The sequence below is a fragment of the Schistocerca gregaria genome, chromosome 7 (assembly GCF_023897955.1).
Source record: "Schistocerca gregaria isolate iqSchGreg1 chromosome 7, iqSchGreg1.2, whole genome shotgun sequence".
Classification (NCBI taxonomy): Eukaryota; Metazoa; Arthropoda; class Insecta; order Orthoptera; family Acrididae; genus Schistocerca; species Schistocerca gregaria.
The window spans coordinates 194,028,521-194,046,987 of record NC_064926.1 but is presented as its reverse complement, the minus strand read 5'-3'; the positions used below and the strand labels follow the sequence as shown (position 1 = coordinate 194,046,987).

The 18,467-nt window shown below is 46.7% G+C and overlaps 2 protein-coding genes across 2 annotated transcripts in view; one reads left to right on the top strand and one right to left on the bottom strand.

Annotated features, from left to right (window-relative positions):
- Positions 1–17,130, bottom strand: part of LOC126282047 (transmembrane protein 165) — a 37,435-nt gene extending 20,305 nt beyond the window's left edge. The window contains exons 1-3 of the mRNA XM_049981466.1: positions 16,696–17,130; positions 16,397–16,616; positions 15,851–16,026 (exon numbers count right to left, since the gene is read on the bottom strand). Coding sequence (XP_049837423.1) covers positions 15,851–16,026; positions 16,397–16,616; positions 16,696–16,803 — 504 coding nt within the window. The 5' untranslated portion in view covers positions 16,804–17,130. The remainder of the gene's footprint in view (positions 1–15,850; positions 16,027–16,396; positions 16,617–16,695) is intronic.
- Positions 17,131–17,449: 319 nt separating this feature from the next.
- LOC126282046 (uncharacterized) overlaps positions 17,450–18,467 on the top strand; it is a 92,441-nt gene continuing 91,423 nt past the window's right edge. Inside the window, exon 1 of the mRNA XM_049981465.1 lies at positions 17,450–17,760. Within this exon, the coding sequence (XP_049837422.1) occupies positions 17,629–17,760 (132 nt within the window). The 5' untranslated portion in view covers positions 17,450–17,628. The remainder of the gene's footprint in view (positions 17,761–18,467) is intronic.

Below are 18,467 nucleotides of genomic sequence, written 5' to 3'. Positions count from 1 at the left end.
GCCATCGACATAGGAGACAATGCAAAATAAAAGCAAGTTGTCTACAAACAGTGTCTTGCAAAATAGTGTGCCCACTTATCAACCAAAGGCATTAACTGAAAGTAAACTACAGGTCACAGAACTATGAAGCACACATCATGTAGTAAGTTGGTTGGTTTAAAAGAGGGGGGAAGGGATCAAACTACGAGGTCATTGGTCCCTTGTTCCTAATAAAACAGTGCCACAAGTGTGAGAATAAAACAGATAAGACACACAACACAAAATGGAAAGAAAGGAAAAATCACAAGAACGAAGGAAACGCAACAAACACTAAAAGGAACAAAGGAGGACAAGGAAATAACAGAGAGATGCTAGAAACAGAAAAGAGTAAAACAAACACAGATTACAGTAGCTGGCCAACCATGAGAATAAAAAGGAGAAGCCAGCCACTCTGCAACATATTAAAACCTCCACCCTAAAAGCAATAGGGTGCAGGACACAGACAGACAAAGGACATGGGCTTAAACTTAGATCAAATGATAAAACCCAACCTCACAAAACATAGAACTAAATCAACCAATGAGGAGTAGTCAAATAAAATAGAAAGAAACTTCCACATGGGAAAAAAGGAGTAGTCAGATAAATTGAGCAGCAATGAGTCCAGTAACACAAGGTTTCGTCAAAGGGCAGTCAAAGTGGGCTAATGCAACAGAATATGGGTCACTGTCAACAGGGTGCTGCACCGACACTGAGGTGAGTCTTCACGGTGTAAGAGGTAACTGGACCGCCCAAACGTGGCCAATGTGGAGCCAGCAGAGGACAACTGATTCCCTGTGAGACGTCTGCATGGAAGACTTTCACACATTCGTAGTCTTCTTAATGACGTGCAGTTTGTTGTGTGTACTGTTACGCCATTCCATCTCCCAAAACCAAAAAACCCTATGGCGTAGGTCAGAAAGCAGGACAGGTTAAGAGATACCCATCTCCAGAAAAGGTTTCCGCGCAGCCTTTTTGGCCAGCCTGTCTGCAAGTTCGTTGCCTGGGATGCCAACATGTCCTGAGGTCCACACAAAAGAACTGAAGGACAGAACTAGTCCAGGGCGCAGATGGACTCCTCTATGGATGCCACCAAAGGATGGTGAGGGTAGCACAGGTCGATAGCTTGTAAGCTGATCAAGGAGTCAGAGTCAGTACATAAAAGAAACGATTCCCCAGGGCATCAATGGATATACTGAAGTGTACGAGAGATGGCCACCAGCTATGCAGTGAATACACTGCAGCCATCGGGCAAGGAATGCTGTTCAATGTGCCCTCCATGGACATATGCAAAGTCGACATGAGCATCAGCCGTCAAGCCATTGGTGTGACCTCAGTACTCATCAAGAATCGAGAGGAAGTGGCAGCGGAGAGCCGCAGGGCTGAGGTGTACACCATGGAGGTATACATGAATGGACCTCAAGTATAGGTGGTCATGGCAAGGACTCCAGTTCAGAAAGAAAGAATCGGACACAAACTGCAATAGGAAGCCCAGACCTGGGCCGCCGATGTGGGAGATGAACAGCCGTGGGTGGGAAAACGAGACGGTGATTCGGATGCGCAGGAGAACTACGAACTTGTGCTATGTAACTGGCCAACAGCTGTGCACACTTAACCTGCAAAGGAGGCACTCCGGCTTCCACTTGGACGCAGGTCACCAGACTTGGCCTAAAAGCTCCTGTTGCTAGGCAAACACCACATTGGTGCACTGGGTCGAGTAAACACTACACTAACAGTGCCACTGAACTATAAACCAGACTCCCTTAGTCAAGGCGGGATTGAACAAGGGCTCTGTAGAGCTGCAGCAGCATAGAGCGATCTGCACCCCAAATGGTGTTGCTCCGGAAGTGGAGGTTATTGAGGTGCTGCCAGCACTTCTGCTTAAGCTAGCGAAGGTGAGGGAGTTAAGTCAATCACGTGTCAAAAACCAGTCCTAAGAATCGATATGTCTCCAGTACAGTGAGTGGATCGGCATTAAGGTAAAGTTCTGGTTCTGGATGAACAGTACGACGCCGACAGAAGTGCATAACACACGACTTTGTGGCGGAAAACTGGAAACCGTGGGCTAGAGCCCATGTCTGTGCCTTGTGGATGGCTACCTGTAGGCGCTGCTCAGCAACACCAGTACTGGTGGAGCAGTATGGTTGGTTGGTTGGGTGTGGGATTGAAGGGACCAGACTGCTAAGGTCATCGGTCCCTTGTTCCACGATAAAATCACACGAAATAAAAACTGTCAGTCGTTAAAAACGGAGAACTGAGACAAGGGACGACACAATACAAGAAAGACAGACAAAGACCAGACAAACGGAACTAAAATCACACCGAGTGTGAAGGTGGTTGGCCGACCATGAAAATAAGGAAAAGCCAACCACCAAATGACATTAAAACCCACAGTTTAAAACCACAGGCCAAAGGCCCAAGTCAACACAGGAAATAAAAGGACAAACACTCAAATCATACGATAAAAACCCCCTGCCCGAATAAAACTCAACACGAGGTCCGCCATAGCAACGTCATCACATAAAAGGGCAGGGAGGGTATCAGGCAGCGCAAACGTCTGCCTGAGTCCTGTTAAAAGCGGGCAGTTCACCAAAATGTGGACCACTGTCAGAGCTGCCCCGCAGCGACATAGCGGTGGGTCCTCCCGGCGCAACAAATAGCCGTGCGTCAGCCACATGTGGCCAATGCGCAGCCGGCAGAGGACGACAGAGTCCTTCCGAGAGGCCCGCATGGAGGAGCGCCACACACTGGTCGTCTCCTTCACCGCCCGAAGTTTGTTGGGCGTGGGCAGGGTGCGCCACTCGTTACCCCAAGCACCAAGCACTTTCTGGCGCAAAAGCAACAGGAGATCACACTCCATAAGGCCGAGTTCCAGAGCCGGTGAACTCACTGCCTGTTTAGCCAGCATGTCAACCCGCTCATTGCCCGGGATGCCGACATGACCTGGGGTCCAAACAAAGACGACAGAGCGGCCGCAACGGGTAAGAGCATGGAGCGACTCGTGGATGGCCATCACCAGACGGGAACGAGGAAAGCACTGGTCAAGAGCTCGTAAACCACTCAGGGAGTCACTACAGATAAAGGACTCACCTGAGCGGGAGCGGATATACTCTAGGGCGAGATAGATGGCAACTAACTCGGCAGTGTATACACTGTTCCCGGGTGCCAGCGACCGTTGCTCACAATGATCCTCTAGAGTAAGAGCGTAACCAGTGCGACCAGAGACCATCGAACCGTCGGTATAGGCCACGGCAGATCCGGGAAACTCGGCAAGGAGAGAAACAAAGCGGCGGCGGAGGGCCGGAGGAGGGACCGAGTCTTTCGGACCCTGTGCCAAATCCAGCCGAATGCATGGTCGGCGCACACACCAAGGGGGCAGACGGAGATTGGCCCGGAAAACAGGCGGGAGAGGAAAAAACTCAATCCCACACAGTAGAGCCCGGACGCGAACCGCGATCGTACACCCTGACCGGGGCCGCCTGTCTGGAAGATGGACGATCGAGTGCGGGAACAGGAGACGGTAGTTGGGATGCCCTGGCAAGCTACAAACGTGGGCAGCATAAGCGGCCAGAAGTCGGTCGCGCCGGATCCGCAATGGAGGAACACCAGCCTCCACAAGTAAGCTGTCAACAGGGCTTGTCCAAAATGCTCCTGTGGCGAGTCGGATCCCGCAGTGATGGATGGGATCCAGCAATTGCAACGCTGATGGCGATGCCGAACCATAAGCCACACACCCATAATCAAGGCGGGACTGGATCAGCGCTTGATACAGCCGGAGAAGGGTGGACCGATCGGCACCCCATCCGGTGTGGCTAAGGCAACGGAGAGCGTTTAAATGCTGCCAGCATGTTTGTTTAAGCTGCCTAATATGAGGCAGTCAAGTCAACCGGGCATCAAATACCAGTCCCAAGAACCGATGCGTCTCTACCACAGCAAGAGGTTCACCGTCAAGGTAAAGGCGTGGCTCAGGGTGAACCGTGCGACACCAGCAGAAATGCAGAACGCAGGTCTTAGCAGCCGAAAACTGGAAGCCATGCGCTACAGCCCACGACTGCGCCTTGCGGTTAGCGCCCTGCAGCTGGCGCTCAGCAACTGCAATGCCAGCGGAGCTGTAGTAGAGGCAGAAGTCATCTGCATACAACGAAGCTGCAACGGACGATCCCACCGCCTCAGCGAGCCCATTGATCGCAATTAAAAACAGGGAGACACTGAGGACAGACCCCTGTTCTCCTGGACCGGGAGGAACTATGGGACGCAGCAACTTGCACGCGGAAGGAACGAGACGACAGAAAATTCTGAATAAAAATCGGGAGCGGGCCCCTAAGACCCCACCCATGAAGTGTGGCCAGGATGTGATATCGCCAAGTCGTATCGTACGCCTTCCGCATGTCGAAGAAGACGGCAACCAGATGTTGGCGGATTGCAAAGGCTGTACGGACGGCAGACTCTAGGGAGACCAGATTATCGACGGCAGAGCGGCCTTTACGGAACCCACCCTGAGACGGAGCCAGAAGGCCTCGAGACTTGAGGAGCCAACTCAACCTCCGGCTCACCATACGTTCTAGCAACTTGCAAAGAACGTTGGTGAGGCTTATGGGGCAGTAGCTGTCCACCTCCAGCAGGTTCTTGCCAGGTTTCAACACGGGGAGGACGATGCTTTCTCGCCATTGAGACGGGAACACACCCTCAACCCAGATGCGGTTGAATACATCTAGGAGGCATCGCTGGCAATTCGCAGAGAGGTGTTTCAGCATCTGGCTGTGGATGCGGTCTGGCCCAGGAGCCGTATCAGGGCAAGCAGATAGTGCACTCTGGAATTCCCAGTCGCTGAAAGGAGCATTGTACGACTCCGCGTGGCGCGTGTGAAAGGAAAGCCTCCGCAATCTTGTCGGAGTCAGTACACACCACTCCATTCAGCGAAAGCCCAGGGACAGAGACAGGCGGCCGATAGCCATGGAGTCGCCTAATCTTAGCCCAAACCTGCGATGCAGAAGTACGGACGCCAATGGTGGAAACATACCGTTCCCAGCACTCCTGCTTCCGTTGGCGAATAAGGCGTCGGGCACGGGCACGGAGCTGTTTAAAAACGATGAGGTTCTCCAAGGACGGGTGCCGCTTATGGCGTTGAAGAGCCCGCCGGCAATCTCTAATCGCCTCTGCAATCTCGGGCGCCCACCAAGGCACAGTCCTCCGCCGAGGGGACCCGGATGAACAGGGAATCGCAGATGCCGCCGCAGAAACGATGCCGGCGGTGACCGACTGAACCACCGCATCAATGGTGTCAGGGGAAGGAGGTGCGATAGTGGCGAGAGAGGAGAACAAGCCCCAATCAGCCTTATTCAAAGCCCATCTGGAGGGGCGTTCAGAAGAGTGACGCTGTGGTAGTGACAGAAAGATGGGGAAATGGTCACTACCACATAAGTCGTCATTGACACTCCAGTGGATGGATGGTGAAAGTCCGGGGCTGCAGATAGAAAGGTCGATGGCCAAAAATGTGCCATGGACTACGCTGAAATGTGTCGGCTCTCCCGTGTTTAAGAGGCAGAGGTCAAGCTGCGAGAGAAGAGTCTCGACATCTCTACCCCGGCCAGTAATCGCGGCGCTACCGCACAGGGGGTTATGGGCGTTAAAGTCGCCCAGTAACACAAAAGGAGGAGGCAGTTGTGCTATCAATGCAGCCAGCACATGACGCGAGACATCACCATCTGGCGGAAGATACAAACTGCAGACAGTAATAGGCTGAGGCGTCCACATCCTTACAGCGACAGCCTCTAAAGGTTTGTGAAGAGGTACACATTCGCTGTAGACAGAGTTAAGGATGTAGACGCAGACTCCACCAGATACCCTCTCATAAGCTGCCCGGTTCTTGTAATAACCCCGATACCCACGTAGGGCAGGGGTCCGCATTGCCGGAAACCAAGTTTCCTGTAGGGCAATGCAGAGGAAAGGGTGACTGCTGATGAGTTGGCGAAGCTCAGCAAGGTGGTGGAAAAAAGCGCTGCAGTTCCACTGGAGTATCGCTTTGTCCATGTCCGAAAAAGGCGTGAAGGGGTCGAGGAGGCAGATCACGCCACTGGGTCACCTGCTGCCACCGATGGAGGACCAGTACAATCTGCTTCCATGGTGTCTGAGGGTCCGGCGAGATCCAGGTCCTCAGCGGACGCCCGGATCTCCACCTTATCCTCGGACGCAGAGCCTGTAGGGAGCAGTGGGGTGGATGCCACCGCGTGGTCCATGGCCTTAGAGGTCTTCTTCTTCGTCTTGTCTCTCTGGTCCTTGGGTTTCATTGGCTGGGAGGGCTCCAGCGAGTCAGTCTCCGGGACGGAGGAGGAGCGGGAAGCCCTGCGGCCAGCTGCTGGTCTGCTTTTCTTTCATTGGCTGACGTCAGCCTTCCCAGAGGCGGAAACCTGGGAAGGAAGGGACCCAAGGGACCCTTTCCGTGCTATTCGAGCCGGGGAAGTTTGAGGCTTCCCCAGCTTAGAAGTGGGGACTGATGTCCCCGATGGTTGGGGGGTTGCTGCTCCTGAGGCAGGTAGTGCAGGAGCAGCAGGGAGTGAAGTGCCCCCACCATCAAGGGGGCAGGTGTAGCATTCCGGCTCTGAGAGGTGGCAGTCTGAGGGAGGGCTAATGGGGCCATAACAGTAGTAGCCGCGGCGTAAGAGGCAGTCATTCGAACAGGATGGAGGAGTTCGAACTTCTGCCTGGCCTCAGTGTATGTCAGGCGGTCCAGGGTCTTATACTCCATGATTTTGCGCTCTTTTTGGAAGATCCTGCAGTCCGGTGAGCAAGGCGAGTGGTGCTCTCCGCAGTTTACACAGATGGGAGGCGGAGCACATGGAGTATTGGGATGTGATAGGCGTCCACAATCTCGACATGTGAGGCTGGAAGTACAGCGGGAAGACATATGCCCGAACTTCCAGCACTTAAAGCACCGCATCGGTGGAGGGATATATGGCTTGACGTCACAACGATAGACCATCACCTTGACCTTCTCAGGTAAAGTATCACCCTCGAAGGCCAAGATGAAGGCACCGGTGGCAACCTGCTTATCCCTTGGACCACGATGTACGCGCCGGACGAAGTGAACACCTCGCCGCTCTAAATTGGCGCGAAGTTCGTCATCGGACTGCAATAGAAGGCCCCGATGGAATATTATGCCCTGGACCATATTAAGACTCTTATGGGGCGCGATTGTAACCGGAACATCCCCCAGCTTGTTACAATCGAGTAACCGGCGGGACTGGGCGGAGGACGCCGATTTGATCAAAACCGAGCCCAAGCGCATTTTGGACAAGCCCTCCACCTCCCCGAACTTGTCCTCTAAGTGCTCGACGAAGAACTGAGGCTTCATGGATGTAAAGGATTCACCATCAGCTCTCGTACACACCAGGTAGCGGGGCGAGTATGGTTCGCTGGCATCCTTAGTCTTTCGTTCCTCCCATGGTGTAGCCAGGGAGGGGAACGATTTGGGGTCATATGTAGTTGCGTTGTATTGAGCCCTGGAACGCTTAGAGACTGCTGGCGGCTGGCCGCCAGCAAGAGATGATGTACCACGCTTCATTGCGCGTCATCCGCCCTGATGCCACCTACTCCGACCAAGGGCCCTCCCCACGGGCGCCACCCAGCCTCAGCAACGACCACCTGGCAGGATGGCCATTGCCGGGAGTCCCAATGCCCCAAGGAGATAGGCATCTACTCCTTGGCATACGTGGGGAGTTAACGGCGCTGGCATCAGCAGAGCGATCCCTGTGTAGTCAGGGGGCTACAACCAACAGGGTACATGGCGGCCCCACCACAACGGACTGGCTACCGTGCTGGATTTCAGGTGATGTAGTCCAATATCGTCATTGGCGCATAAAGCGACACAGCATAGCAGACTGCAATAAACTGCATCCAAGAACAAATCCACGCCCAAGAGATGGTAGGTGAGCGGGACTGCTAAGCGATGACGACAAACCTGGCTAGAGATGGTAATGCATGATGGACACATCGCTCCTTGTAAGACGCCCTTCCCCAATCGGCTCGCTCTTCGGAAAATTTAGAAGGATGGAGGTCAAACCCGTTAGGGGACCATCTCACAAGGCCAAAACGTTTGAGACTCCTTTTAGTCGCCTCTTACGACAGGCAGGAATACCGTGGGCCTATTCTTACCCTCGAACCCACGGGGAGGGGGGGGGGGGGGGGGGGCTGTATGAAATGGAGAAATCGTTTGCATACAGAGAAGGTGAGCCAGATGGCCCTACAGCTGCTGCTAGACCATTAATGGCTATTAAAAATAGACAGACACTCAATACAGAGCCCTGTGGTACCCCATTCTCCTGGTGGGAGGGGGGGGGGGGGGGGGGAGAGGGGTACTCTGGGAGGCTGTTCCTTGGGTTTCCCTGACTGGGAGGACTTCACTGATTCAGTCTCCTGGCTTACGATGAGCATGAAGCCCTGCGGCCAGCTGCTTTTGGGCTCTCCTGCCACTGGCGGGTGTCATCTTTTCCACTAGCAGAAACCTGGGAAGGGAGTGACCAAAGGGACCCCTTCCTTTCGAGAGCAGCCGAAGAAATTGTACACTTCTCCAGCTTAGAAGTGGGGACAGATGTTCTGGCGGAGCTGATGGCACTACAATTGTTGTAGTGGCAGTGTAAGACGATGTCATGCGTACAGGATGTAGGTGTTCAAATTTCCTCTTAGCCTCAGTGTAGGTCAGTCGCTCCAGGCTCTTTTACTCCATGATTTCCCTTCCTTTCTGAAGAATCCTGCAGTCTGGCGAGCAAGACAAATGGTGCTCTTCACAGTTGACACAGATGGGAGGCGGGGCAAATGGAGTATTGGGATGTGATGGGCGTCCGCAATCTCGACATATAACACTGGAAGTACAGCGAAAAGACGTATGACCGGACTTCCAACATTTAAAGCACTGCATTGGGGGAGGGATATAGGGTTTTACATCACAGCGGTAGACCATCACCTTAACTTTCTCGGGTAATGTATCACCCTTGAAGGCCAATATGAAGGCACTGGTGGCAACCCTCTAACAGCACAGGCATCACCAGAGTGATCCCTGTGTGGTCAGGGGGCTACAACCAACAGGGTACAAGGCGGTCCCACCACAATGGACTGGCTACCGTGCAGGAAATCAGGTGCAACCAAACAAACAAGTCCATCATCATCGTCAGCATAGAAAACTGTACTGCACAGCTGATGGAAAAATACGCACCCAGGAGGGTGACCTTACCCAACAGTTGGAGAATGAGCACAAGTGCAGATCCATGTCGACGAAGGATGCGATACATCTCAGCTCATGATGGACGCGATGCACCAGGTAAGGTGCCCTTCCCCAATTCGCTCGCTCTTCGGGAAAATTTTGAAAAATGGAGGTCAAACCCTACAGGGGACCATCACATAAAGGCCGAAACATGTGAGACTCCTTTTGGCCACCTCTTACGACAGGCAGGAATACCTCGGACCTATTCTTACCCCCAGACCTGCAGGGGGGGGGGGGGGGGGTGGGGGGGGATGCAGTGCAAAGCAGCATCTTCAGCAAAATGTGTCAAATAGTACATTATAAACAATAATGTAGCCTGCTATACTGTTCTATCTATAAGCTTGTGGAGAATAAGTAAGTTAGTAACCCCGATGGACAATGACTTAAGGAATAATAGAGGCAGTGAGTAAGCTTACTATATACTAGGAAGATAAGAAATAGTATCCCAACGGCACATGGGAGCAACATTCAACCTAACGCATTTTTGCAAGTTTGATCCACGAGATCCTACTGTCGGTGCTGGAGGGGCCTCTGATGCCAAGCTCTGTAGAGTGTTCGGTGCTGTCAGTAACATAACCAACAGAAATTCTTGTGTGATGTGTAGATCAGTACCTGTAGCATCACTTGAGGATTATTCTCCTTCCTGGTCATGGAGTTTCATTCCTTGAACATATCTATGAACAAAAAAGCACCCGTGGATGAATATTTGCCCACATTCCCAATATCATGTGTTACTGAAGATTATTCATTCCCTGTTTATAGAATGATTCATAGAGAATTTACAAGCACATTCTCTGTATACTTGGGGCTGAACTAGTTGTTTTATCTTAAGATGCTTGAAGGGTAAGTTTAACTTTCCTAGATCAAAATCTATACACAGCCAAAATTGAGATGGAAAATAACAACTGCTTTAACACAGACACAAAGTCTCGCATTTGAACCTTGTTGTTCCACTTCTCAAATGAAAAAGAAAAGGGCAAAAGACTAGGAGCAAAATAGCACAATACACTTTCTCTGCTATAAGTGCAACACCATTATCTTCACAAGTGGAGAAAGTAGGGTATAATAGTAATGAAAGCTTTGCATAAGGAAAAATAACTCTCAAAGTTTCCAAAAGAAGACAGAGCAAAATGCACATCTCTGCAGGGTCTTATTTCACAATGTTAACATGTTTACTCATAATGGGTACAAAATATAAGCATTTCTTCGTAAGTTTAAAATCTGCATATCTCTACAGAGAAGGAAACAATCTGTGAGTCTCAAATTACTTGGAAGCAGTTACATTCTATAGGTCTCCTACAGCAAAGTAGTATAATTGTTACTCTAGTACAGTCAGTCAGTGAAATCTCTGATAGCTGGCAGCACTGTTGACGGCTTTCACCTCAAAGCACAAATGGCTGCAGACAGAAATAATAGTCACCTACAGAAATGCAGCAACACTAAGGCACTGCCATACAAAATCTCGTTACATGATCAGTTGAGGTAGATGTAAGCTTCAGGCCCACTTCAACAGTCAGGTATCTCTTCCCTCAGGCCCTACTGTAGGTGTAAGAATGGTTACAAAAATTTACACTTATTATAAAGTCGAACAACTGACTGTCAGTGTCAGTGGATTTAATGCAATGAAAATTAATGCATGAAGAGAATGGAGACTAATAATAGCAACAGAGGCAAAATACTTAAGTGTAACCTTTGAGTTAGTGTAGAATATGATAAAATCTGTCAGCACTATATGGTTACTACAAAGATATACAACTGTGTATCTTAACTATCAAGGAACTGGGACCCTACAGGGGATATGGTGTTTATATTATTATTATTATTAATGCCCTTGGTTGTAGAGCGTATATGGCTATTTCATTGTGTGCCGCAGTTGGTTACTGGTAACTGTTTGCACAATGAATGGTGGGAAGTGAACTCAATGAATCGTAAGTTGGCAGCCAATCCAAATGCTCATTCATAATTTCCACTGGTTCGTAAATAATGTTAGCTGACATCTTGTTCTATTGGTTTAAATTAAACCACATCATCTGAATTTTCAGCAAAATTAGAAGTAAGACATACAAGTAGATTTCTCCAAATGACAGACATGTATCTCAGGCCCCACTATGCAACAATCTATTACAACACTCGTATTCTCATATTGAAATCTGTTGGCTTTGGTAATTCACAACAAAACTGTCACAGTCCATCCTAACTGACACAATGGGATTCACTACAGGTCAGTCCATCGGCACAACTTGATTATTTTCCATTTATATTTGTTGGCTTCACAAACTCAAGGAATTGGTCACATTCCAAACTAAAATACAGCTCAGGCTTCACTAAAAGTCAGTCTGTCTCCACATCTAGTTTTCCTCCCACTATCCACATTGAAAAAAAAATGCCATCTATACTTATCTTCTGCTGAAAGATATCATTATATTCACCAATTCTCAGTGGCTACTACACTGAAGAGCCAAAGAAACTGGTACTCCTGCCTAATATCGTGTAGGGTCCCCATGAGCATGCAGAACTGTCGAAGCACGATATGACATTGACTCTACTAATGTCTGAAGTAGTGCTGGAGGAAACTGACACCATGAATCCTTCACCTGATGCTCTTCTGAACAGCACGTTGCAAGGCATCCCAGATATGCTCAATAATGTTCATGTCGGGGGACTTTGGTGGTCAGTGGAAGTGTTTAAACTCAGAAGAGTTTTCCTGGAGCCACTTTGTAGCAATTCTGGATGTGCAGGGAGTCACACTGTCTTGCTGGAATTGCCCAAGTCTGTCGGAACGCACAATGGACATCATGATGCAGGACGCTTACATACACGCAATTCCAGTGCCTCCACCAGCTATAACAGTCCCCTGCTGACATGCAGGGTTTATGGATTCACGAGGTTGTCTCCATACCCGTACGAGTCCATCCGCTCAATACAATCTGAAACGTTACTTGTCTGACCAAGCAACATGTTTCCAGTCTTCATCAATCCAATGTTGGTGTTGACGCGCCTAGACGAGGTGTAAAGCCTTGTGTTGTGCAGTAATAAAAGGTACGTAAGTGCGCCTTTGGCTCTGAAAGATCATATCAGTAATGTTTCGCTGAATGGTTCACATGCTGACATTTGTTGATGGCCCAGCATTGCAATCTGGAACAACTTGTGGAAGGGTTGCACTTCTGTCGTGTTGAATGATCCTCTTCATTCGTCATTGGTCCCGTACTTACAGGATCTTTTTCCAGCCGCAGCGATGTCAGAGATTTGGTGTTTTACCATATTCCTGATATTCACAGTACAATCGTGAAATGGTCATATGGGAAAATCCCCACTTCATCGCTACCTCAGAGATGCTGTGTCCCATCAATTGTGCGCTGACTATAAACTCCCTTAAATTTTGACAACCTGCCATTGTACCAGCAGTAACCAATCTAATAACTGCACCAGACACTAGTTGTCTTATATAGGCATTGCCGACCACAGTGCCATATTCTGCCTGTTTACGTGTCTCTGTACTTGAATACCAGCTCCTTTGGCACTTCTGTGTATATACTATCATCTAATTGCTAAGACTGACCAAAACAAATTGCCAATGCCAATACACAGCAGGAGAGCCTGGTACACTGTAAGTGCACTTTAGTCATGCCTCCAGATATATTCAAAATTTCAAAACAATCAGATAACAATGGGGGAACAAGGTTGTTCAGTGGAATGCAAATGCAAGTACAGAATCAGTTGGTTCTGTCACACTTACAGCCAAACTATGGTCTTCCAAACTAATAAAGACGACAGATAAATCTGTAGTCACAATCTTAATGTAAAAGAATTTGCGTGTTTTCATGACACACTCACTGGTTTAGCCAACTCACAGTCAATCTTCCAACCTGAAACCTACCCTAGACCTCACCCTATGGTACAAATCAGTCTATCAACATAATTTTCAATCCAAGTTTGTATACCATCACATCCAAGTCTAAAACTGTACTTTGTAAACCACTATGAAGTCCATGACAGACTGTACTTCCCATTCTACCACTTATTATAGTTTTCCCCTCATTTCATTCACAAACCGAGTCCAGGACGAATGACTGATTAAATGCTTCTGTGTGTGATAACTTGTCTCATCTTGTCTTCGTGATCCCTTTGAGTGCCACATAGGAGATTGTAATATATTTCTAGATTCATCACTTAAAGTTGATTCTAGAAACTCAAAGTAGATTTTCTTGGGATAGTTTGCATCTATCAGTTCAGTACTTTCAGCATCTTTGTGAAATTCCCCCAACGTCGAAAGAACCTATGACCATTAATGCTGCCCTTCTTTATAAACATTCAATATCTGCTGTCAGTCCTATTTGCTCTAGTTCCCACACACTTGAGCAGTACGCTATGATGGATTGCACAAGTGTTTTGTATGCAATATCCTTTGTAGTCAGATTGCATTTCTCTAGCATCCTACCAATACACCATCATCAGCCACCTGCTTTACCTAAGGCTATGTGATCTTTACATTTCATCTATCTAAAGATTGTTACACATAAACAATGGAAACTCCAGGATGGAATACTGACAATGTTACGAAAAGGAGATTGATTGCTACTCACTATATGGTGGAAATGTTGAATCGCAGACAGTCTTAACAAAATGCCTTTTCCTGAAGTAGACCAACACACACACACACACACACACACACACACACACACACACACACACAGAGAGAGAGCTCCACCCTGCCTGGCCAGCAAGGTCGGGCCTCGGTGGCCTGAGAGTGCTCATGTGTGTGACTTATGTTTGCACGAATCTCTCTCTCTCTCTCTCTCTCTCTCTCTCTCTCTCTCTGTCTGTCTGTCTGTCTGTCTGTGTGTGGTTTTTACTTCCGAAAAAGACCTTTTGTCTGATAGCTTACTTCTTTAGCACTCTTTATTATGCCTGTCTGGCTCAATATCCCCACTACAGGAAGAGTAGCTATCTATTCTTTTCATATAATAACTGCTACACCCAGGTATTTGTATGCGTCAACTGATTACAACTATGGCTCACTGGTATTATCATAGGCTATTATGTTTTTCACTGTAAGATGTGCACAATTTTACATTTATGAAGACTTAAGGCAAGTTGAAGCTGTTTGCACCACTTTTAAATCTTATTAAGATCTGACAAAATACATGAGCAACTTCTTTCAAACTGTACTTCGCTTTAGATAACTGCATTGCTTGCAATAATACTGGAGTAACAATTAATACTGTTCACAAGGTCATTAACACGCAATATGAACAGCAATGGTCCCACCTTACTTTCCTGGGGGAACACCTTAAGTTATTTCCTTACCTATTGACGACATTCGATCCAAGAAAACTTGCTGCATCCTTTCTGCCAAAAAATCCTCGATACAGTCACAAATTTCACTTGATACCCCATTCAGTCATACTTTTGATAAGCGTAGATGTAGCACTAAGACAAATATTTTTCAGAAATCAAGAAGTACAGCATCTACCTGGCTGTCTTGATCCTAAGCTTCCAGTAAGTCAGGAGAGAAGTGTGTGCGGGGTTTCACATGATCAATGTTTTCAGAATTCATGCTGGTTGGCATGGAGGTGGTCACTCTGAGATACTTCGATTCATTTTAGCTCATAATAGGCCTATGTTCTAAGACACTACAACAAATAGATGTCAATGATGTTCTACAATGGTACCCTTCCTGTAGACAGGTATGACCTGTCCTTTATTCCAACTACTAGGCAAGGGTTTTTTGTTCAAGAGATCTAAAGAACATCTTATAGTTAAAGGAGAAGCATACTCGGCAACAGATTGTCTGTTTCAATCATGTTTTCACTGGTACAAGACTAGAGTTTAGCATTCCTGCTTTTGCTCTGCTACTCTCAATTTCAGTTCCTGTCTAATGCGTGAGAACTAGATACCAATTTAGTTGCCACTAACAGCCATCACACACATACATACGTGTGTATGAATTATAACTATAATGTGTATGATATGTTGTAGTGTTGTGCTGAATGGTCAAATGACAAATGACAACAATAATTCTAAAGATAATGTTCACAATGACTTAACTGGTCAAATCAGAATAGCATAATTGAGAACTTCGCTCCAGCCCACTCTGAAATAAGCATTCAAAAAAATGTTATGCAGAAATTTCATATAACAGTGAAAGCTGACGCTAATATAGTTCAGAAAATATTTAAGACCTTTGCGATAGGAGAATTCAAATATTTTGCTAAACTACTTTAGGCTACTATTATTTGGTCTGGAATCCTCAGTAGATACGACAGATGTAAAATCTGTAATACTGTCAAAGCCCATGTAATCGAAGAATAGGTAAGACTTTACAAAGGCCACCTGGGAAATGTAGATGGTGGAACAGCTGAATTGTGAGTATATATTTCTTTCTTTAATCATGGGGCTGGAGATGGATGGGTAAGATAAGTGATTAGTTTTTATTGTTGAAAGTAATAACACACTTGTTCTTAATCATACATGCACAGGCACCATGGGGGAGGGGGGGAGGGGGGGGGGAGGTTGCGGGAGGGAGTTGTAAACTTCAGCAGAAGAATCTACATTTCCAACCCATTTAATATGACTCACCTCATCTTCTCTTTTTCGTATATCGGACTGCACTTCCTCAAACTCTTCTTGTCCTTCATTAGGCGACATGTAATAACCTTCCTTCAGCATCTTGAGCCCAAACAGCAAAAATAATGCTGTCGAAATGTAGTATGTGTAGGCACGGGGGATAATTGTTGCAGCGAGACCAAAAACAGCTGTAACATTTACAAAGTAAAAAGTTAATTAACTATTCATAAAGTACACTATTAATTATCTATTTGTAATAGGTGCTGTACCACAGCTATGGCCGCTAAGGACCTATAATATTCTAAAGTAAGTGGAAATGTAATCTATGCACATCTGAGGCGGTGACAATACTGACAGCATTACAAATTTGAGGGGTTATATTTGCAAAATATATTCCATGTCTGTGTACTGAAACACAGGTACAAGTGGTACTGAGTGACCAACTGAAAAGCCATAACGCAAAAGAACACAGCGATATAAACCAAGTTATTGACAGATAGATCTCTGCACTAAAATGAATCCATAGTAATAAACAGAATAAAGAAAAGAACTAATAACCTGATAAAATAGTCATAAGTATTAATGCTGAAATAGCACCCAGAAATACAGTAAGGCGTGGATGTCTCATTGCCATGATAGCTGCGATGAAAAATGTTTTGTCGCCCAATTCGGAGACAATAATAACCGATATTGACGCAATAAATGCGTGTATGAATCCGAGATTTGTAGTTTTTTCGCTGCCACCTTGAGTGTGAGCTTCAGCATTGTCACGGGCTTTCTGGAAAAGAAGGAAAAATCAGTTTCACAACAGTGATAAAAAGACAAGAGTAGCAGTAATTCATTATAAATTTACTTACTGATTGAGGACTAATTGGTTGTTCCACATCGACGGGTTCTTTCTCTGCACGTGTTAATGCCACGACTATTAAGATGACACACAATATTCTTTTGATTGAGGAAGTCATGTTTCTTTACGCTAAATAATTACTTCGGCCGATAAGGAAGATTTACAATTCACTAGTGCTGCACGGAATTACGAATCATTTGATACTGCTTGGGCACGAAACATCAAACACAAACAAATGTTTGGCTTTCAAAGCTAAAGTGTCTGCTAGCGTTGCACACAGTGTAAGCTGTCTCAGTCTTTTTCATTTACTCTATGTTAGTAGGTAACTTGTAATAATAAACCTCATTATTGCCTTAAGCACGCATTCATTATCACCTCCAGTGAACAAAACCCATGTTTAATTGCGTGTGTACAACTTGGATCACTTTCGGCGCCCCGTCACAATTCTGTCTTCGATACTGTCGAGTGTCGACAAGGCATTCAGGTTACGTTCAACACTTCGAGTGTCGTCTTAGGCGATGTAGCGCCGTAGGCTAAACACTCTGAAAGATAACGACACGAGGCGATGCGATAACAGTTCACTTAAGTTACGAGTACCTTATTGTGATAACATGTTTATTATAGTTCATTTTTCAATACTTAGAGTTTAATGGGAGCCGTTGGGTCTTTCCGTTTATTTCTATTTCGTCTATTGTCAGCACTGCGCTGTCAGCTGAGTGAATTTATGTTTTGTTTGGTTTTGTTGGTAGTAAACTGTGCGAACCGGTGAAGGATTGTTTGGATACTGTGATCACTGTGTTGTGTAACGTTATTGTTGACCATCAAGAAGAACCATGTAAATTGCGCACAGTGTAGATTGTCAACCAGTTATTAAGTCTTGTCTGGCGTCAAACATTTGCAAGTGTGTACGAAATATTGACATTAACGGAAAAGCACCGTTGAAATGGAGGAAACGCTATGGTACATGCAGAGAGATATCCTGGAAATTATATTCAGTCATTTGGACGGAGTCTCTCTCAGTAGAGCACAACAAGTTTGTGCATTATGGAATGAAGTTCTGCGTGATATGTACGAAGTAAGTGTGTTTCCAGGATACACACTTATGTTAGAAATTAGACAATTAAATGCCCGTTATTTACTTCAGCCAAGTTATACAGACCACGAACTTCAACTGCCATATCGTTTCAAATCGTTAGTATATGACGTTTGCTGTTGTTTGGAATGTTTTTAGACGAAGTGTGTTGTAGTCATAGCATTGCAATATATTTGAAGTGCAGTGATTGCACACCAATGTGGATTTGTTCATTTGGATGATTACAACTATGCATAATGCATGGTTATAGGCATTTAAATGGTCATTTGTGCTTGAGGAAAACTTTACAAGCAAAGCTCAGACGTCTGAATGAAAGTCAGTCGCCAGAAAGACTGGCACTCGCCAGTATTGGACCCAGAGTTTTGACGTAGGCATCACTGTGAACATCGTGTATAGTTTATTTCGTATATTATATATATTCTTGACTGTTTGCCTCTGAAATGTAGATGGAGCTGTTGTTGTTATGGTCTTCAGTCCAGAGCCTGGTTTGATGCAGCTCTCCATACTACCCAATCCTGTGAGAGATTCATCATCTCTGAGCAACTACTGCAACCTACATCCTTCTGAATCTGCTTAGTGTATTCATCCCTTGGTCTCCCTCTACGTTTTTTCCTCTCCATGCTTCCCCTCCAGTACTAAATTGGTGATCACTTGGGGCCTCAGATCGTGTCCTATCAATCGATCCCTTC